General features: G+C 37.7%; 1 protein-coding gene across 4 annotated transcripts in view; it reads left to right on the forward strand.

The window, feature by feature from the left end:
* The window catches only part of Ube2h (ubiquitin conjugating enzyme E2 H), a 96,014-nt gene that overhangs the window by 39,557 nt on the left and 33,303 nt on the right, over positions 1 to 23,154 (forward strand). For 3 of the 4 annotated variants that reach the window (XM_020160078.2, XM_020160124.2, XM_020160114.2), the window contains exons 2-3: positions 14,913 to 14,989; positions 15,429 to 15,503. In XM_020160078.2, coding sequence (XP_020015667.2) covers positions 14,913 to 14,989; positions 15,429 to 15,503 — 152 coding nt within the window. The remainder of the gene's footprint in view (positions 1 to 14,912; positions 14,990 to 15,428; positions 15,504 to 23,154) is intronic. The other variant, XM_020160094.2, reaches the window with a different exon arrangement.

Here is a 23,154-nt window from a genome sequence, read left to right on the forward strand (position 1 = left end):
ATAGCTATACAGGGCATTGACTCACATTGATTTCCTGTGCGTGGGTGTTACCTTCTAGGTTAATTCTTTTTGATCTAACCTTTTCTCTAGTACCTGTTCCCCTTTTCCTATTGGCCTCAGTTGAAGCAATATTTCAATCAAGAAGCTGCTGTTATTTTCCATATCACTTTGGATTACTTTTTGATTTTTTTAAAAGTTGTATAGGCTTTTGTTAAACTTCTGATAAAATCTCTGTTGCATCTAATGAGTCTTCTAAATGGGCAATAGAAACTAGGCCCAGTTAAATAAAGGTATGTTCATTTGTGGTGGAATGCCTGTTTCTTCTACCTATAGATTCCATGTAGGTGACAGCATTCTAGCTAGTGTACTCACCTGTTTTGCTTTCTTCAGTATAAAGTCTTGGCAGTGATCTGGAATCTGTTCCTCCTTTTTGTAGATATTGCTTTACAGAGGCCTTGGTTTGTGCTGTTCTCTGGCTTTTTCATTTTTATGAAATCAAAATTGAATTGTTATTAAAGCCACTTAATATTTGATACCTGCTGTGCCTAATGAGCTTGCAGTAGTAAAGGGAACAGCGGGTGTCAGCCATTCATGACCTGGAAAAGAATTAGGGAGAAGGCCTTGTGGTCAGAGCTTTTAGAGCAGTGGTTTTCATCTGCCCTTATGAAAGGGCAGACTAATTGTACGTTCATGTGCATTGCCTTCTCCTTTATCTTCTGGATTATAGGCGTTTCCGTTTGAATCTTAAAGAGCTTACCTTAAGAAATATTTCTTTGAGATTATTTAAGTTACAAAATTAAGATGTACAGGCTGAATGTGGTCGCTCAGGAGATGGAAATGGGAGGATTGCTTTTCAGGGCCATCCCAGACAAAAAGTTACTGAGCCCCTATGTGAAAAAACAAGCTCTGCATAGTGGTACACATCTATAGTCCCAGCTACATGTGAGGCAGAGGCAGGAAAACTGTGGTCCAAGGCTGGCCCCCAGGCAAAAGTGTAAGACACTATCTGAAATATAAATTAAAAAGCAAAAGAGGGCTGGTGGCATGGCTCAAGTTGTAGTACTGGCTCCCTGAGTTTGAACACCGGTATCACCACACACAAAAAAATTTATTGCTTACTATGATTTACATATGCCTTGTGAATAGGGATTCCCCCTCACCCCAAACTGGGGCTTGACTCAGGGCCTTCACTTGAGCCTCTCCACCAGTCCTATTGTTTTTTGTGGAGAGTTTTTTTGAGATAGGGTCTATTTGCCCGGACTGGCTTTGACCACGATCCTCCTGATCTCTGCCTCCTGAGTAGCCAGGATTACAGATGTGAGCCATGGAACCAGCTATGAGCAGAGATTTTTTAAACACTTACCTTAATTGTCTTATTGATTGATGTTGTAGTCTACATGTCAGGTGTTAACAGTAACAAACAGGTCTGTCTCCTCTCTTAAGCTTAATGTGGTTCATAGTCTGCTAGGTGGTCATTTAAAGCAAAACAATGAGATAATATTCTTGGAGGTTTTTCAGAGGAGAAAAGAACATTGGGAACATGAATACTGAGTACACGGCATAGATACTCCAGCGAGCTGTATTAAACTTAGCTTAGTTGATGTTATAGAGAAGCTGTGTCATGATTAGCTTTGTCCTAAGCACTATGGGTGGCACAGCAAAGGAACATACAGCCCTCAGGGTCTGTAGAAGGATGTTTTAAAATAGATATTTCTATTAGGATTTTGCACAGGGCTACCTAATTATTTGCCTGTTTCTATATCATTTATGGAGAAATTATATGTTGCCTGTGACTTAGAAGTTTTCAAGGTCAGATGCTATTACCATCTTCAAGGGTGGAATTTATTTTTCCTTTGTCTTTGCAGCCTTTTGTGGTTAGGTCAAGTCTGCCTTTGGAATGACAGGGTTTTCTTACTCTGGTATGATTTTATCTCCCTCCACACTGAAGATTCACAGCTCTAGGTGTCTGCTCATCTCTCCCTGCTGTACAAAAGCTCCCATCTGACAGGTGCTCCTAGCTAAATGCACGTGAGATTTTGGGCATAGTCTATCAGATGCAGAATTCATTATTTTTGCCTCTAGGTCTGTAGTTAACCAGGAAAGATTTTTGTTGTGTATGAGACTTAATTTTTTAATTCCCCGAGAACAGAAAAGAGAGCTGGAAGTTTAAATAACAGGTATCTTTTAAGGTCCTACCTTCTAAAGTTTTTTTTTTTTTTTTAACTACTGTCCTAGATCATAGGTTTAAATTCTCATTATGAACTTACTCAAATCTCCTGTCTTGAGAGAAACTTGTAGGTTTTTATTTTTTTTAATCTGCAATTCAAAAATCTTATTTCAGGTTTGCAGATTTTAAAGTGGGTACTTGACTAACTGATAGATCTTTGACAGTGTGACCTTTCCACAGAAGTAAGATATAGTCAAATATGTATAATCTTCTGAAAAAAAAAAAAAAGGAAAAAAAAGTTAGACTTAAAAATGAAACAAAAGCAAAGTAACTTATTTCTATTACAGAAATTTTCAAAAGTACACAAAATTAGAGTAGTGTAAGAAATCCCCATCACTCATATTAAAATTTCACAAATACCAATGTTTTTGTTTTTTTCTTACAGCTATTTTTCTCTCTTCCTACTAAAATATTTTAGGGCAAATCCAAGACATTGTCATTTACTGCCTACATGTACTCTTAAGATACAGAATAATCATAATTCTATATCATACTTAAAAATAAGCATTTCTTTGAGAAGTGACGATGGTTTTTCATTGTTTTTGTGGTGCTGGGTATCCAACCCAGGGCCTTGCACATGCCAGGCAAGTGCTCTGGCACTGAGCTATACCATCCAGCCTAAGATACATTTTTAATATGCTCTGTTTAACTTTAAATCCAGCTATCACAAGGAAACCAAATTGTGAAAAGTAAGCTTTTGATTTATGATTTAAGAGTAATGTACTGCTCACCTAACTTACTTACACGTATTTACATATTACATAAATTTGTAGTTTTCAGTTATAAGTAAATGTACTGTTGTCATAAAATAGCAAAATAGTGAAGTTTGTTTATTAAGAAGGTTTTTTTTTCCCCCTCTTTTGTTTGGTGATTTAACCCAGGGCTTCAAGCATGCTAGGTGAGCCATGCCCCCAGCCTGCTATGTGTGTTCTGTCAATAGACTTCTGACTCCTAAATATTTTGAGATGCATAATGGGGATTTGTACTTTGAAAATACAAACCTTATTTCTGCTTGAACTGTACTTCTTGATCTCAAGATGGCATCGTGTGGTCCCCTTTACTTCTCTCTGTCACCTTTTCTACAGCTGTGTCATCTCAGACCTTGACTGTGTGGTTTTGTAAATCTACGCTTAACAGTATTTTGCTTGGGATGGGGCAGGGCTGAGATTTCTTACATCTTTCTGATACATTTTCTTTTTCTAAAATCTATTTTAAAATTCTTTTCTATTAACTCCTGACTCTTAATTGGAATTTTTCATTTTACTATTTGGAATTGTGATAGCAAAATAATACATCCAGGAAGAAGCTAAGTTATAGTGATGCTTTTCTCATTTTAAAAAATAACATTTACATGGATCTTGCCAATGTTTACTTTGGTTTCTGACATAGAAACTCAAAGTGTAGCAAAAGCACTTGAGAAGAAAAGTCTTTTCCTAAGGTTAGTGTGATTTATAGTTTAGTAGGTGGTAAGGAACAGCTTCTATTTAACCTTGTATTAGTCCACTTTAGTACAAACTACCAAGTGCTGGGTAATTTTAGAACAAAAAGAGGTTATTTACCTTACAGTTTTGGGGGTGGAAAGTCTAAGATCGGGTGATCTCATTGGTTTTACCTTTGGAACTAATGGACCTAATGACTGATAGCATCATGGTAGAAGCAATGTGCGCATGACCATATGAGGAGAGGGCCAGGCTTGCTGTTTTTATAGCACCTCTCTCCAGAACTAGTTGAAGATCCCACCAGAGCCACCCCAATCTCTTCCAAGAGAAGGGACCTCTTCCTAGGCTCCACTTCTTAAAGGTCCCACCACCTGCTAACATTGCCGAACTGGGACCAAACTTCTAACACATGACCCCTTAGTGAGTGTGTTACGGTTTGAGTGTTTAAACCATACTTGTTTTAATGTTTTGACTGCGTAAAGTTTTAAAAATACATGCTTCCCCCCCCCTCAGATAAGTTTTGAAGTATTCAGGATACCATAAATTAAGTTGTCAATTTTTTTTTTTTTTTTAAAGTACCTTACTGAGGTAGAACTACTTGTGTGGGCTGGCTTTGAACTTTGATCCTCCTGATCTCTGCTTCCCGAGTTACTAGGATTACAGGCGTGAGCCACTGGTGTCCAGCCTGGCTTGTAAATTACTTTTCATTTTAAAGTTTGAGTACATACTGTTTGTGTGCCTAGGCTAGGAACCTGTGTCTTTGTCTCATTTAATCTTCAGTAGTCCTGTGAGTAAATAGCAGCCCCTCCCCACCTGTCCCCACCTCCCTTTTTTAGAGATTAGAAGAAGACGTGCTCAGAGTTATATGACTGACTTGGTGACTTCTTTTGTTTATTTTTTGTTTTTGGTGATACTGGGGTTTGAACTCAGAGGCCTTAAGCTTGTTAGGTAGGTACTATACCACTTGAGCCACACCACCAATCCAAAGTGACTTCTTTTAAGTCGTGAATTTTCCACCTATTTGTAAAACACTGCATTTAGAAGTTAGGGTGACTTAGAAAGTAGGACATTAGTGTAGAAATCTGAGTTTTTGATTTCTCATGAAAATGAGGCATTCTAGCAACACTGGAGCTTTCTAGTGGCTTTGCCTTTTCCAGTCAAGTATAAAGGCCTATGATGTCTCCATTTAGTTTCTCCTATCATTACAACTATTATCTTTGTTGAGGTCTTGAACATTCCTGCTTTTTTTGCTTTAATTCTATTTATTTTCACCTTCTACCCATTCTGCACACCACAGCTGGGTTGTCTTTGTAAAGCACAATTAAATGCACTGGGCATGGAAATATTGTGTCCCCTGTTTACCAGATAAAATCATATCTTGGAACCCTTCATAATCTGGTGTTGGCCTGCTTTGTGTTAGTCCCTGGAGATACCCATCAAAATAAAAATTGAATGTTCTCTATTCTTTGGACCTATCCTGTGTTAAGTCTGCTTTAAAACCCTTCTGCCTCTACATGTCCAAGGCACATTCTGTTTTTAAGGCATTGTGTAAATCTTCCCCTCCCATAGGTAACCATTGATATTTTTGTTGGACTACAAGAAATCTCTTCCTACTCCAAATTCTAGTAGTATTTTATACAACTCTTTTTTACCTTTACTTCTTTTGAAACAGAGGGCCTTATGCTTGTGAGGCAGGTGCTCTATCACTTGAGCCATGGCTCCAGACCTGCATTTAATTCTTTATTTTTGGTGGGACTAGGGTTTGAAGTCAGGGCTTCACATTTGCAAAGCAGTCACCCTACCACTTGAGCCATGCCTCTAGTCTTGCATTTCTTTCTTAATGATTGCATCTCATGTCCCTTAAGCTTTCTTGAAAGCAGACTCTATTTAAGAGTAATTTTTGTTTACCTTATGCTTATGTAGAAGATGTGTAGAACATTTAGTAAACCAACTCTGAATAGAAATAAAGCCTTTTGGGGGCTGGGATGTAGTTCAGTGATAGACTACTTGCCTAATATGTGCAAGGCCCTTGGTTCAATGCCCAGCACCACAAATAAATTAAAAAATTGGGGGAGGGGGAATGTCTTTTTGCTCTTTTGTGGGTTTAGTAGATCCACACTATTTTCCTTATGGCCCAGCTTAATAGGGTTCTGTTAATTCATATGTGGAAAGCCTAAAAACAGTTTTGGGAAATACAGAGAACAAAAGTGCTTGACTTTAAAAGATAATGACAGATATATACTTTTGTTGATTGTCCTTAACACTGATATTGCCTCGCAGATTAAGATGAATGAGTACAAACTGACCCTAATTCATTTTATAAGTATATTTATGTATATGTGAATTTTGTTACTTATAGAAAATGTCTCCCCGCTTATTGCCTTCATCCTTTTCTGTTTATTTTCTCAATAGCTTATTTCTTATTCTTACTTCTCCTTTGGATAAAGGTTTCCCCTCCCTAATACAAAGAACACAAACCTTTAAACCTTCCCCTTCCCCTTTAAATGTAAGCTCCTCACTCCAGCCAGAAGCTCTCCTATGGGACATGACCATTTTTCCTTTACCTGTAATTTAAACAAAGGCACTTCTTTGGTTACTATTTTGCCCAGAAACTGTTTGTCATTGGTATATAAAAACCATGGTCATAGCTGGGTACCAGTGGCTTACTCTTGTAATCCTAGCTACTCAGGAGGCAAAGACCCAGGAGGATTATGCTTTGAAGCTAGCCCAGGCAAATAGTTGGTGAGATCCTATTCTTACAAAAAAAATCACAAACCCAGTATTGCCAAAAAAAAAAAAAAAGCTATAGTCATAGCTGGGCACCAGTGGCTTTAAACTGTAATTCTAGCTACTGGGGAGGCTGAGATTGGGAAGATCAAGGTTTAGGGTCAGCCGAGGCAAAAAGTTCGTGAGACCCCCATTTCAGTGGGGAAAAAAGGCTGGGTGTAGTGATGTGCACTTGTCATCCCAGTGACAGCAGGAAGTGTAAAATAGGATCTTGGTCCACACAGGTCCAGGCGAAAAGCAAGACCCTATCTCCAAAATAACCAGAGCAAAAAGGACTGAAGGCATGACTTAAGTGGTAGAGCACCTGCCTATCAAACATGAATCCCTGAGTTCCAACCCCAGTACCACCAAAAATAATGATGACAACAACAAAAATCCCCCCCCCACACACACAAAAAGTCCTCTTCCTTCACTGTGGTTGGATTCTTCACAGATAACTTTATGAGACCATTAACTTTTTTTTCTTTTTGTAATGCTAGGAATCAAACCCTGGGCCTTTGTACTAGGCAGACATCCTGTCACTGAGCTCCACTTGAATTTGATTCTTCAGCATAACTGTTTGAATAACAATATAACTACATTGTGTATATGCAAGCACTTTTATATTCCTGGTAGCACATCTTGTTTACTGAATATTTTCCTATTTATTTATGGTTTACTGGCTGTCCCCATTTCCTCACTGAAATGTAACCTCCAAGGAAAGAGAGACATTGTCCTGCTCATTTCTGTATCTCCAGAGCTTAGTACACAGCAGGTACTCGGTAGAACTCATTAAATATTTATAAACTGAGTAGAGCGCTTAAGGTGGGGTCTGATACCTGGTAAATACTTCTACTCTTCTCTCAGTACCTAGGCAGCAGGATGGTGTGGAGTAAGCTTCATACTCAGCATCATAAAACATCATTCTCACGCTGGGTGTGGTGGTTACACGCCTGTAATTCCAGCACTGAACAGGCTGAGGCAGAAGATTCACAAGTTTAAGGCCAGCCTGGGGTCTCAGAAACAAGCAAGCCAGCAAGTAACAACAGAGGTAGCTGTTGATTTACTATTCTGGCAGAGTATTCTTTTTCAGTGTGATGTCTTTTTTTGGTGGGCCTAGGATTTGAACTCAAGGCTTTATGCTTGCAAAAGAGGTGCTCTACTGCTTAAGCTGCACCACCAGCCCATTTTGCTCTGGTTATTTTGGAGATGGAATCTCAAGAACTATTTGCCCAGACTGGCCTCAAACTATGATCCTTCTGGTGTTAGCCTCCCAAGTAGCTATGATTACAGGCATGAGCAACTGGCACCAGCAGTCTTTGTTTTCTTAAATACTGAATCATTTCCCCATACCAAGTATTGTGCCTCAGGAAAACTTCGGATCATTTCATAGGGTCTTAAGAGGACAATAATAGCTAAATCCTTCTAAACTGTTGTGCCTGTTCTAAGGTAGAGTTCTCATCATAACTGACTACGTTGTTTCTTAGAGCTTTTTTTTGTTATAGAAAATTTTAAACATAGATAAAAATATAATAGTATAATGAATCCCAATATACCTATCACTCAGATTCAGTAATTATGAATTCAGGACCAGTACTACTTCTTGCATACTTATTTCTTGTATACCCTTTGGCTATTTCAAAGCAAATCCTAGATTCCATACATTTAAAATAATAAATACTTAAATTTGTATCTTGAAGAGAGAAGGATTCTTTATAAACATAACTTCCTACATGTTTGTCTGTTTTTGTTTTCTGTAGTACTCGGGGATGAGCTCAGAGTTTGGAGCTTGCCAGGCACTTCTTACTCTTTAGCCACACCCCCAGCCCTTTGTGCATTGGTTATTTATGAGATGGGGAGGGGGGGTCTCGATTTATGCCTGGACTAGCCTGGAACACAATCCTCCTTTTTACCTCCTCATGTAGTTGGAATGACAGTTGCGTACCCAACCATTAGTTGAGGTGGGTTCTCCAGACTTTTTGCCTAGGCTGGCCTGGAACTGCCAGGGCAGGGGGCTTAAGCCACCATGCCCCAGTGCCAAGGTATTTTTCTGATAACTTGGATATTAATGGTTAACAAACATCATCTTTTACCAAAAAACCTAAGTAGTGAAAATCGTTCATAAATTTTCTTATGTGGTTTATCTCAAGACTTTGGAAACAGATTGGTCTGAACCGAGAAAGAAAAGGCCATACAGTGCTGGGGGTGTTGCTCAATGGTATAGCATGCGTGTGGCCCTGGCTTTAGTTTCCACCCAGTACACAGGCTGTACAGCTTGTTCTGCCTCTGCACAGAAGCACATTCTTCAGCCCAGAGCCTCAGACACAGCCTGGAGGCCACCCTCTTTTATTTCGTAAACTTAATATCAGCAAGCTTAGAGCACAGGGATGCCTGAGTCCTGGGTCCTTGACCTGTTTTTCAGTCCTGTGACACAGGCTTAGCCCTTGGCTCCCTTTTTGGAAAATTTCTGAAGTATATAAAAATTACTTTCAAAATCCTGATAGACACATTTTGCCAAGAATGTCAGTTATCTCTTGACAGCTTGGCATTCGCCATTAAATATTAGATTGTGTAATCATAATGCCATTCAGGGAAAATAAGGTGGTGGGTGGCTGGCATTTTAAAAGTGAAAAGGACTTGGGTTCCTGTGAATATTAATCATGGTTCTGCTGAAAATAGTGATGATCCTTAATGGCGGAATATTAAGTGGGTAAAAACTAGTATTTTGTGAATAATTTAGATCAGAGGTGAGTAAAATGTGAGTTTAACAAATTTTTACCAGAACAGTATTTGAAAAATTTTTTTTATTTTCAAGCCTCAAAACTCAAAAAGCAAAGAAGGAACCTCCTATTGAGTTTCCACTAGCTTACTAGCCAGACCAGCCCATCTCAGAAATAGATCATTGCTTTTATTGTTACAACTTTCTTACTGCCTTCCTTGCCCTTGACTTTGCAGCCATAAATACGGTAACAGCAGTCAAGTCATTTTATTTATTTATTTATTTTTGTGGCAAGTCATTCAGTGGTGATAGAATGGCTTATTTTTAATTCAGTGTTTTTCTTTTGACTAAACCTGAAATCTTTTTTTTCCCCCATCTGATTTAATGTCTGTACCATTCCAAGGCAGCATAAATTTAGCATACCTTCTCATTTACCAACTTGGTAGATATTTAAAAGTTTCATTCAGTTTGCTTTTAGCGTCACATATGAAGTAGACCATACGTGTGTGATACGATGTGTAATTAGACCTGTTGGCACGTAGTTGTAGTAGGGATCCTGGGGAAAGAGGATCATTGATGTCTAAACTCATTTTGACTGATTTAGGAAAGGAGAATCTCCTTTGTTAGGTAGATGTAAGCATATGCTACAACCTAAAAATACAAAATGGAAGAGACCCAGTTTTATTGCATCCTTTGGTAAAGGATTGGGAAGGCTATCTTCTGTGTGACATTCACCAGGATAACTTAATTTTAAGGATTAAGAGTGTTGCTGGGCTGGTGGAGTGGCTCAAGTAGTAAGAGTGCCTGCCTAGCAGTCCCCAGTACTACCAAAAAAAGTACTGCTGTAGACTGGGGTGTGGCTCAGGTGGTAGAGTGCCTGCCTTTAGCAAGCTTTGAGGCCCTGAGTATACCCCAGGACTGCCAAAAACTAAGAGTATTGCTGTCAGTCAGTGCAGTCACTATAAATTAATTCCAATTGATAGGAAATCACTTCTGAGCATTTTTATATTACAAAATTAGTTTAAGACTTCCTTTGATAAACATTTCTGTTTTGGTGCTGGATATTGAACCCAGGACCTCATACATGCTAACTAAGAACATGTTCTACCACTGAGCTATTATACCACAAGCAAATTCCACATTTTTTTGGTCGTATGCTATATGTTTTTTTTCTCCCTAGTTTCTCTTTTGTCTTTCAAAGTGGTTTCTGGTCTTGGTGTTATTCTTTAAGAAAGGCTTTTTCTTCTAGGGGCTTTGTGCCTAAATTTAATTTTATTGCAACTATAGTTGACTTTTTCCCCTGACACAGTGGTGCTTTTTAAAAAGTTTTAAAAACATTTTAAATATACACCTTTTTTTTTTTTTTTTTCTAGTGAGACAGAAGTTTGAAATCAGGGCTTTATGCTTGCAAAGCAGGTGCTCACAAAGTAGGTGCCCTACTGCTTGAGCCACACCTCCAGTCCATTTTTCTCTGGTTTGGCAATGGAATCTTGCGAACTATCTGCCCAGACTGGCCTTGAACCACTGTCCTTCCAGTCTCATCCTCTTAACGAGCTAGGATTACAGGCATGAGCCACCGGCACTCAGCTTAACATACACTTTTAAAAATTATGACATTATCATCAACTTTTGAATATTTTGCAGGTGTTGGAGGGTGGCTGCTTGGTCAAGAAGAATTTAGTACACCAGAGTAGGCATGTGTCATTTGACCAGCAAGAAGTGATGCCGGTCTTCATATGTAGATACTATTTGAATGCTTTTAGTGTGTTATTAAAATAGGTTTCACTTAGAAAAGAATGAGATGAAATTGGCCTAGACTGAATTAGCTTATCTCTCATGGTTGTTATTTAAGGCTCTGAAGCAAGGATTTTCCCAAAAATATATCTGGCCTCTTACAGTCTGTACTGTGGCCTGTAGGACAAAGCCTTGGGGAGCCAAATACTTAATTTCAGATCTTCAGAAATACCATTTTTGTGCCAGGCAGAAGGATCGTGAGTTTGAGGCCAGCCTGGGCTACATAGCATGTAGCCCAGAACAGACCAAAACAGACCATTTTTTTTCTCGAGGGGATTAGGGCAGGAGCAGTGCTCAAATGGTAGAGTGCCTGTTAAGGAAGCATGAGGGCCTGAGGTCAATCCCCCAGTACCACCAATAAAAAAGATCATTAAAATTTTCTCTGATTTTGTTCTCTTTTGTACAGTATATATAATTTGCTCTGCCGGTCATACCTGAGATATGACAGCCTCCTAAAGCCTCTGCCACCTAAAATTCTTACTATAGAGTTATTACTGGGTTAGATCACAAAGCCGAGACATAGAACAAATTTTAGAGCAGTGACCCTCTCTTGTAGAACAGATTAATTTAGTTTCTTTAATTGAATCTTAGTACTTTAAAGGAGTGAGAGTCTCAGGACCATATAACTTTGAGGTAGAAAACTAGAAGTCTTTTTTCCTCTGTGATTAGTCTTGGACCACACCAGAACAGAAAGGCAAGACTACAAGCGATAGAGTTTTGAAAGTTTTTTGGGGAGGTTTTGTTTTGTTTTATCTGTGTACTTGTGATAAGGTTTTATTATTAACTGTATTGGTTATTCCATATGCCAAGGAGAAAATTGTGGGGACTTTCCTTAGTAAATCCATACTTTTAGGAGCATAGCACTTCTAAATTAGGAGAACTAGTGTTTTGTTAAGCATTTAATTTTGACTAAAGGGAATACTGAATTTATGTTAAGGGTTGTTGGGGATAGGTGAGAAAAGAGAAGGTACAGAGGGCAAACCAGAAGTGCCCATTTTCATTTACATGCAGGAAATGCAGTCCTAAACATTTTCTGTACTCTTTACAGAAATTTTTCTGAAATGGTGTTTCCCCAGTTTGCAGAGTGAGAGAAAACAAAGGGTCAGGTAGTAAATTTGCATTATTTTGTCCAGGCTAACAACCCCAGTAAATGGCAGTTCTGGGATTTTTTTTTTTTTTGCGTTAATGGGTCCATTTTTCCGATACTTTGAATCAAATTAAGCCCCAAATTGTCTTACTTTGGATTTAGACTTAATTTCTCCCTATAATTTTGGGACTCTTACTGAATAGCTATGGGTAAGTACATACAGAAGTAGGAGAAAATGAAATTTACCTGCTTAGTTTGGTTTAGACTTTCTTTTTCTTAATTTTTATTTTATTCATATGTGCATACAATGTTTGGGTCATTTCTCCCCCCTTCCCCACCTCTTCCCTTATCCCCCCACCCCCTTTCTCTCCCCCCACTCCCCCTCACTACCTGGCAGAAACTACTTTGCCCTTATCTCTAATTTTGTTGAAGAGAGTATAAGCAATAACAGGAAGGACCAAGGGGTTTTTGCTAGTTTAGATAAGGATAGCTATACAGGGGAGTTGACTCCCATTGACTTCCTGTGCATGTGTGTTACCTTTTAAGTTAATTCTTCTTGAACTAACCTTTTCTCTAGTTCCTGGTCCCCTTCTCCTATTGGCCTCAGTTGCTTTAAAGTATCTACTTTAGTTTCTCTGCGTTGAGGGCAACAAATGTTATCTAGTTTTTTAGGTGTCTTACCTATCCTCATACCTCCCTGTGTGCTCTCGCTTTATCATGTAATCAAAGTCCAATCCCCTTGTTGTGTTTGCCCTTGATCTAATGTCCACATATGAGTGAAAACATACGATTTTTGGTCTTTTGGGCCAGGCTAACCTCACTCAGAATGATGTTCTCCAGTTCCATCCATTTACCAGCGAATGATACCATTTTGTTCTTCTTCATGGCTGCATAAAATTCCATTGTGTATAAATACCACATTTTCTTAATCCATTCGTCAGTAGTGGGGCATCTTGGCTGTTTCCATAACTTGGCTATTGTGAATAGTGCCGCAATAAACATGGGTGTGCAGGTGGCTCTGGAGTAACCTGTGTCACAGTCTTTTGGGTATATCCCCAAGAGTGGTATTGCTGGATCAAATGGTAGATCAATGTTTAGCTTTTTAAGTAGCCTTCAAATTTTTTTCCAGAGTGGTTGTACTAGTTTGCATTCCCACCAGCAGTGTAGGAGGGTTCCTTTTTCCCCGCATCCTCGCCAACACCTGTTATTGGTGGTGGTGCTAATGATGGCTATTCTAACAGGGTGAGGTGGAATCTTAGTGTGGTTTTAATTTGCATTTCCTTTATTGCTAGAGATGGTGAGCATTTTTTCATGTGTTTTTTGGCCATTTGAATTTCTTCTTTTGAGAAAGTTCTGTTTAGTTCACTTGCCCATTTCTTTATTGGTTCATTAATTTTGGGAGAACTTAGTTTTTTAAGTTCCCTATATATTCTGGTTATCAGTCCTTTGTCTGATGTGTAGCTGGCAAATATTTTCTCCCACTCTGTGGGTGTTCTCTTCAGTTTAGAGACCATTTCTTTTGTTGAGCAGAAGCTTTTTAGTTTTATGAAGTCCCATTTATCTAATGCTATCTCTTAGTTGCTGTGCTGCTGGGGTTCCATTGAGAAAGTTCTTGCCTATACCTATTAATTCCAGAGTATTTCCTACTCTTTCCTGTACCAACTTTATTTAGTGTGGTCTGATATTAAGATCTTTGATCCATTTTGAGTTAATATTGGTATAGGGTGATATACATGGATCTAGTTTCAGTTTTTTGCAGACTGCTAACCAGTTTTCCCAGCAGTTTTTGGTGAAGAGGCTGTCTTTTCTCCATCGTACATTTTTAGCGCCTTTGTCAAAGACAAGTTGGTTATAGTTGTGTGGCTTCATATCTGGGTTCCTCTATTCTGTTCCACTGGTCTTCATGTCTGTTTTTGTGCCAGTACCATGCTGTTTTTATTGCTATTGCTTTGTAATATAGTTTGAGGTCAGGTATTGTGATACCTCCTGCATTGTTCTTTTGACTGAGTATTGCCTTGGCTATTCATGGCCTCTTGTGTTTCCATATAAATTTAATGATAGATTTTTCAATCTCTTTAATGAATGTCATTGGAATTTTGATGGGAATTGAATTAAACATGTATATTACTTTTGGGAGTATGGACATTTTTACTATGTTGATTCTAGCAATCCATGAGCATGGGAGATCTCTCCACTTTCTATAGTCTTTCTCAGTCTCTTTCTTCATAAGTTTATAGTTTTCCTTGTAGGGGTCGTTACATCCTTTGTTAGGTTTACTAGGTATTTGATTTTTTTTGAGGCTATTGTAAATGGAATTGTTTTCATATATTCTTTCTCAGTTTGTTCATTATTAGTGTATAGAAATGCTAATGATTTTTCTATGTTGATTTTATATCCTGCTACCTTGCTATAGCTATTGATGGTGTCTAGGAGCTTTTGAGTAGAGTTTTTTGGGTCTTTAAGGTATAGGATCATGTCATCTGCAAATAGGGATATTTTGACAGTTTGAATACTGGTCTTTTTTCAATTTTTTTTTTTTTTTCAGACTGGAGTTTGAACTCAGGGCCTACACTGCTACACCAGTCTTTTTAAATCAAAACTCATGCATATTCTTTTCATAAGAATTTAGGTAGGAACTGGAGTGGTGGAACACCTGCCTAGCAAGTGTGAGGCCCTGAGTTCAAACCCCAGTACCACATACAAAACAAAACAGAACAAAAAAAACAAACTCAACAAAAAAATATAGATGGTCTCCTAAACCATTGGAGTTGTTAATATGTATTTTATATTTTGTTGGTATCCTATCAAGTTTTGGTATCACTTTAACTGGCATGTCTTGGGGAAGTCAGTCTGTGTGTTTTCCTTTACCTTCCACCTTAGCATTGAGAGTAAGCATGAGGTTACGATCCTGGGAGGACTCAATGAATTTGTAGTGAAGTTTTATGGACCACAAGGAAGTAAGTACATGTGTTAGTATGTGTTCTTCTATTATAGTCTTTTACTCTATTTCTTAATAGACAGTGGGAATATCAGAGTCAGGTGGTGGCACGCATAGCCTTTGAAAAGCAGGTTCAATTGGACTCTAGAACCAGTGAGTGAGGAAACATGTATTTTTCTCTCATGAGTTGTAAATTCTGTGGTTTGTTACGGATGGCCACATGGGTAGTTTGAGAAGGGCATTGTCTTATTTTGATAGGGGAAATAGGAACAAGGCTGTTACTTACCAAGTAATTGAATAACATTTAATAGAACCAAGTAAATTTGAAGGAGAGAATGAATCTTCTAACTCTGGTTTTTTTAAAAAGTATGTTTATCTGAACATGGAAGACTTATTGATTGTATTTTCTAATTTGGAGACATGGTTCTAATGTTTAACATTTTTTACTTTTATTCCAGCACCATATGAAGGTGGAGTATGGAAAGTTAGAGTGGACCTTCCTGATAAATACCCTTTCAAATCTCCATCTATAGGTATGTAACTACTTGGCTTCTTTCCCTAGAGAGTTTTGAAATCTAGGAGGAAAAAAAAATCATGAATTTTACAGGAAATAATTCCAGAAATTTTTACCTAATTGAAGTTTTCCCCTTTTGGTTAATAGTGACCTTTTTTAGGGAAGGGAGGCATTTCCATAGTATGATAGCTGACGTTTGAATACACCCTTCGCAGGATTATAATGACCATTACTGGAGATTTTTTTCTTTTGGTGTCAGGCACTAGGATTTGAACTCAGAGCCACACATTTGTTAGGCGTGTGCTTTACCACTTGAGCCACTCCACCAGCCTAAACTAACAACTTTAAGGGCCACTGTCCATTCAGGCTGTTAAAAGTAACAAATAAATACGTTTTCATTATCATTTTGAATACCAGATTGTTGGAATGAATATTACACATTCTAATTTTGTCATTTAAAAATTCAGCCTAGATTTTACTTTGCTCTGATTTACTTTACCTCGGGTAACTAGCAACGAAATGACCCTTTTCTATTCTGCCCACCCACTATCTTTTTAGCCTTCTAAGCAGAAGACAGAAAAATAGTAACTTCTATTTTTCTATGGGTTGTACAGAGATGTTTTTTCTATGCCTTCATCTTCCCTCCTGCTAATTGATGATAATCACCCTTAGTGCCTTAAGGCACTAAGTGATAACATAGGTATTTTAGTTTCAGATGCTGTAAAGGTGCATTAGATTGAAGGTTGACACCTTCAAATATTTTGAGATTGTAGAATGGTAGCAATTTAACTTAAATCAACTTTTTAAACTCTGTATTGTATATAGAGTTAAAAAAATACTATAAAACATCAACCAGTGGTTGGTAAATAAGTGCAATAAAACTGAAATATATTGAATATTCTCTGGTGGTCAGACCACACCTCATGATGAGAATTACCAGCATTCACACATCTTGCAGCTGCTGCAGAATGTTCAGAACTAATGCCAGATCTCCTGGAGTTTAAACCAATCCCCACTCCCAACAAAAGTGTCCTTTTTTTTTTTTCATTTTTCTTTTATTATTCATATGTGCATACAAGGCTTGGTTCATTTCTCCCCCCTGCCCCCACCCCCAAAAGTGTCCTTTTAAAAAAAGATGAACCGAAAACATCCTACGGATTTCCGTTGATTCTAGGCTCCTACATTTCTGATTAGGCCAATCAGTGCAGAAGAATGAGTATGATCACAGAAGTAAGATCCATAAAAAGTAGCACCCTTTCTTCAACATCTAGCTACTTGATATGATGTAGAGTTTTATGCTCTAAAAATACTACAGAGCATCTATAATTTTGGGTGCTAAAAGCGTGTGCTTTTTCAGTTGACTGGTCATTTCCTTTAGATCCTTAGATAAGTTTTCTAAACCTAGCAATCAAGAAGATACTTTATGGATAAATGAATCAGAAATTTCGTTATTACTACAGGGGCCTCTAAGTTGTAGAGTTAGAGATGCTGAAGTGGAATGGGAGCTGTGAGGTGTTGAGTCTGAGATAACCCTCCTGCACACCTGACTTAATAACTACATGGTTGGAAACTGCAGCTTTTTGGCTCCATTCCATGGTAACAGTAGGAGCCACTCAGGTTAAGAAGGCTTTTCAGGCATATTGTGGGTCTTTCCTTGGCTTATTAATCTCCTAGCTTTAGTGTTTCTGTCTGTTCATCCATTTTAAGCTTTCAAACATATCTCATAAATATCTGTTTACGCAGAGACTAAAAGTTGACATTTTGAATCTCGTTTTGTTGTCCCGTATTTCTAGTCGAAGAGGAAGCAATAGAGTTTATTGAAACTGCCAGCAGCCTATGAAAATATAGTTGCATATCAATATTGTTTCATTATGGCTTTCTAAGTAAATATACCTCAACTTTATCCAAGAACACCTCTCTAGTGCTGGGGTTGAACCCAGGACTTTGGGCACACTGGGCAAGTACTCTACCAGTGAGCTATGCCCCCCTCATACACCTAAAATACTGAAACTTAAGACTGTTTATTTACTAACCATTGACACTAAGAAACCTGTGCCCTTTTCCAAGTTAATGATGCAGTATGAAATGATTGGTACAAATGACCAGGCTAATTTAACTTCTTCAGAAGTTTTCCTTTGCCTTCGGAACTTGATAGTATCTACAAATGTGTGTCATCTTTTCTTAAGGAAGTAGATATAGTTGAAATATTTGAACAAGTTGTCCTTGTTTCCTCCAAAGGAAGATTGCATAAGACTTTTAGTCAGTTGTGTGGGGTGACCCATTTTCAGGTCATCAACAATGTAATTACTGTTGATGTACTCTCAGCATTTCGAGAGGCAGTGGCTCATCTAGAAAAGGCATGGTTTCCTTTTTGACTTGTATAGATGTAAAATTACACAGAAGGGAAAAGAAATAAGATAAACTTCAACATTGTTTTAAACTTTGTTCCCATTTTATCTGGGCAGGTGTACCATTCTTCCTGAGCCAAATTTGAAGCTCTTGAATATTAAGGTGTGGGGATGTGGGTATAGCTCAATGGTAGAACACTTGCCCAGCATGTATGAGGCCTTGGGTTTGATCCTCAGCTCTGCCCAAAAATAAATAAATAAATGAATAAATAAATAAATAAATAAATAAATAAATAAATAAATAAATAAAAATAAAACTTCTTTAATGCTACACATTGGAGTTTTGTGTTTATCTGAGTCAGGTCTCAGAATATAACCCAGCCCTGCAGTGAATTCTTGGTCTTCTCCCAAGTTCTGGGATTATAGGCATGCACCATGGTACCTGGCTTAGAATTTTAAAACATGTATATGTGCATACTTTCTTGTTTGATTTTTATGTGTGTATATAGATAAGTAGATAAATTTAGATACATAAACAGTCCATATCCATTGAAGGAATGTAAGAAAGTCAGGTGAGCAAAAATAAAACATCTTATAAGCCCATGCCTTAATGGGTGTCATTATTTACATTCTGGTATATGTTCTTTAAAACATTTCTCTGCATACTTCAGTTACATACTTAATATAATTTGATATGTTCATCTTTGGAATACTTTGCAAATACAGTTTTAGAAAATTTTCAGTAAATACATGATTGTATATGAGACATTCTTTTAAAAAAAAGTTTACATCTCTAAATGAGTATGTATTTTTAATCAACATAGTGTCATAGCTACCCGAAATCCTCTTGAGAAAGAGAAGGAGTAGAATGGACACCTTGGGAGGTTATGGACGTACGTTTACAATGCCACCATTGTTTCAGGCGCTTTTGGAATTTTATATTCTCTTTGAATATCGTAAGTGATGGCAAATCTTTATGCTTTGAACTTTGATATGAATTTTTTTAAATGGTTAAAGGTAATTTAAGCCCTGAGAATAAGATGGATAGAAAATTTGAGTACTGACACTTGGTATAAAACCAGTCATCTGGGCACTTGCAGTGAGAAATTACAAAACTCCTTTAATCAACTGTAACATTGGTTTTCCAGGGAGACTGCTTTAAAAAGAATCAAATTTAAATCTTTAAGTTCTGATTTATTTGAAAATTTAGACTTGTATCTTTTCATTCAGAAACATTTCCTAGCGTGCTTTGCTTGTGATTGACTAGTTATCACTTACTATCAAGAAAGAGAAGCTCTAGACCTGGTTTTCCTTACCGTGAAAGTGATACTCATCTGAACCGTTGTTTCCTCTTTTAGAAATGAGATATTGACCAGGCATGGTGGCACATTCCTGAAATCCCATCTACTTGCGAGGCTGAATTGGGAGGATTGCTTTAGCACAAGTTTGGGGCCAGCCTGGGCCACATAGTGAGACACTTTCTTCCTCACTTTCTTTTTCATTTAATATTTATAGCAAATATAATATGTTTTTTTTAAATTTCTAATAATAAAAAGCTAGGGTAGTTTAAAAAAGCAAAGGGGAAAGAGCAAGCATTTTAAAGGGAAAGAAAGCCCAAGTCTTTACTTTGCTGCTACCCTGATTCCTGAGGTAGGCCTGGCTGGACACTCCCTGCTTCTGAGAGCAACAGAAACCTGGCACTGGCACCTGGCACCAGGTAGACAACAGAAGACCCAGGGACAGGGGTTGAAAAGGAGACTTAGAACTCTAGATATGTCCCAACTGTGTCTTTCCCAACCAGTTCTCTTCTTTATTTTGTCTGACCCCAAAATGTATCCCCCCACTCCACCTAAAGAAAAGGTGATAAGGCCAGTTGGTCCCTCCAGCAACACTATCCAGGACCAACACTGGTCTTGCCTAAAACAGCTCATTCATTGGCACTGGGATCTTTGACAAGCACATAGAAGATTCTGGGGTAGTGAAAGATATTTCCCTACAAGAAGTTATTTCCAACAGTCTTGGGCACTAGTGTGGGAGACCATGTCTCTTAAAAGAAAAAGCCAGGTGTGGTGGTACAGTCCTGTAATCCAAACACTAGGGAGGCTGAGGTAGGAGGATTGAGAGTTCGAGGCCAGCTTGGGGTACATACTGAGTTCCGGGCCCTCTTGGGCTGTATAGAGAGACCCTATCTCAAGAAAACAAAACAAGTAAATACAGAAAATAACAGTAAGCATTGTATATAAAATGGTTTTATGCTAGGCCCAAAAAAGGGCAAATTAAAACAATAAAGTACTTTATCACATTGTATATTGTAAACATTGTTTGCAAAGATTTTTATATAGCCAATCGAGGCAGTATATAGTGCTTGATAAAGATTTTATGTTCTTCGAAATTTTTTACTTCAAAAATTAAGAATTGCCTAAGAAATATTCAGAGATATGCACTAAGATTAATGTGCACATATATATACACACAGACACACATATAACTCAGTTTTATTAATACTTAAAATTGAAAGCAGCTCAAATGATCCACTGATAATAAATTACAGTATGTCTTGAGCAAAACGGTTAATAGATACTACTCATGTTTGAGCATCATTTTTAAGGAACACACAAGAAAATATTTAACCTGTGTACTACAGCTCTTAATTTTTCCATGCAAATTGTGAACATCAGAATGTTGACTGTGGCTATCAATGTGTTGAGTTAAAGATGAAAAACATAACCTTCTTGTAATTCCTAAGTAATTTACAATATTTGATTTTACCATAAAAGTAAATATTTTAAAGATGTTCCATACGAATTTCTTTTGAATGTCCCGTCTGCATCGTTGTATGAATCTGTACATTATCTGTCTGTGATTCTAGAAAGCCATCAAGTTGTCCCTGGCCAGAATTCCTTCCTGGTCCTGCTGGTTAAGAGCCATCTAACCTGGGATTTCCCACCAGTCTCCCTTTTCCTTTATATTTTAATCACATGTGTATGAAGTGTACATGCTGTTTTCTTTTTGGTTTATAGTTTAGTTTATTCCATCTTGGGAAATATCTGCACACATGGGTTCTTCACTCCTTTTCTTCGCATCTTTTCCCTTCTCTTGGGCAGTTATCTCCAGCTCCATTTCTTTTCTCTCTCTTCCATTTCTCCCTCACTCAGCCTCGATCCATGTTTCTCTTCAACAAAGGGACAAGCTCAGAGCTAAGAATAAGTCTTCTGATAAAATTACTAAAATACAAGATTCAGGACTTTCATCCTCTACAGGTCTTTTCTTCTTTTTTCTTTTTCTTTTTCTTTCTTTCTTTTTTTTTTTTTTTTTTTGCGTACTGAGGTTTGAATACAGGACAGACACTCTAACATTTGAGCCACTCCACCAGTCCTTTTTTGTGTTACGTATTTTTGAGATAGGGTCTGGAGAACTATTTGACCAGGCTGGCTGGCTTTGAAATGTGATCCTCCTGATGTCTGTCTCCCAAGTAGCTAGGATTACAGGCATGAGCCACAGGCCCCCTGCAAATATTTATTTTTATTTTTTTATTGTTGGCAGACGCTACCGATAGAGCCACTCCACCAACCCTAGAAGTCTTAAAAGTACCACGAAATCCTTTTCAGGATCTATAGGAGTTACTCTCAGATCATAACTACTTACGTGCTAGCATGCAAGATAAAAATCAAGTCATATATGTATTTAAAAATCATCATTGGCTAGTACATTAATAGAATTGCATTTTAGTAATTTCAGATAGAACTGCAGAGTATTTTATACCCTCAAGGCCAACATAGCAACCCTTGTCACCATTTTTATTTTATTTTAGATAGAAAACTCTTCTGTAAGATCTGGCCTTGATTTTAACAAGTCTAAAAACTAACTTTTTGAAATGCTACCACTGGGTATGCAGTGAGGAGGACCCTCTCTTAGAAGCAAGGTGTATATAGTATGTCTGGATTGCAAGCTGATGATACTGAAGTTGAGTGTAAGAGAAGTGAGTACTTGAGAAGAGGATTCTGGAGAGACTGCTCAGTGGTTTACTAAATGTTGACATAATGTCCAGGTGAAAACCCAGCAAGCTCATGCTACAGTGGAATTTGATGTCAATGATATATAGCAAGAGTTAGCCAAACCCTTGTTTTGGACAACAGTAATACCTTAAATGCTGTATTGAACTATGTCAGTCAGGCTATCATCTGAGTAAGATGGTTTAGGTTTCCTGTTCCAGTGGACTAGATAGCTTGTCAGAGTCCCTTTCAAGTCTACCATAGGTTCTTAATTGAAAGATACTCTATTCAGTGTATAGTAGTAGTATTATTATTTGTTTGTTTGCAGTACTGGGAATCAAATCCAGGGTCTCATGCATGGTAGGCAAACATTAAACCACTGAGCTATATTGCCAGCCCCCCCCAATTTTTTTTATTAATCTTTTCATTGTCAAAATATTAGATTCTTTTGGCATAAATTTTTTTTATTTCACTATAGTCAGATTATCTCACACTATTTTTGGAGTGGAGTTTTAGAATATGCTGTGACTAAACTAGCTATAGAATTTATAACACAATTTTATTTTGTGTATTCCTAGATGGAAACATTGTACGTCTACTCCCCCAGGGGCTGGTGTGAGTAAATTAAGCGAGCAGTGCTTAGTCAGAGTGGAGAGGAGTATGTCATTCATGAGAGGTTTGGGATTAGTCATTTAACAAAGCTTATTTGGACCACCACAGTATTTGTACAAATTAAATGACTTCTTGGTCCTTGGAAGCAAAATTCCATTAAGATCACCTATGTCCTTCCCTACTTTCATGACCTTGGGTTTCAATTCAGTTCCTTTTTCAAATAGTTATCTTCTGAATTCCAGTAGACAAAAGTAAGGCTTTAATGGGAAAGTTTTTGTAAACGTTTGTTCAGATAATGCTATGAGACTGTAGCTGTTGTTGAAAGCTCTCTTCTTAGTAGTGTTTAAATTATGCCTGGCAGGTGAGACTTTAAATTCATCCTGCATCATTTCTTCAGTTCCACATATTTATTGGATTCCTGCTATGTGCTGGGCATTATTCTAAGTGCCAGAGATACAGAAATGAACAAATTGCTCTCTTAACACTACCATCTTTTGAGGGGAAAAGATAAAGCAAAATATAAAGTGTCTGATAGCTTTATGCAGAGAATTCATATGATAGAATAGCTACCTTTGATTAGCTATTTAGGAAAGCCTCTCTAACAAAGTAAATTTAAGTTGAGACCCTAAGGAAAGCCAGCCTTGATCCTCTGAGATCAGGGAAAGTGTATTTCAGGCAGGAGAAATTTCAAGTACCAATGCTCCAGGCTGGGGAGGCT

The sequence above is a fragment of the Castor canadensis genome, chromosome 2 (assembly GCF_047511655.1).
Source record: "Castor canadensis chromosome 2, mCasCan1.hap1v2, whole genome shotgun sequence".
Lineage (NCBI taxonomy): Eukaryota > Metazoa > Chordata > Mammalia > Rodentia > Castoridae > Castor > Castor canadensis.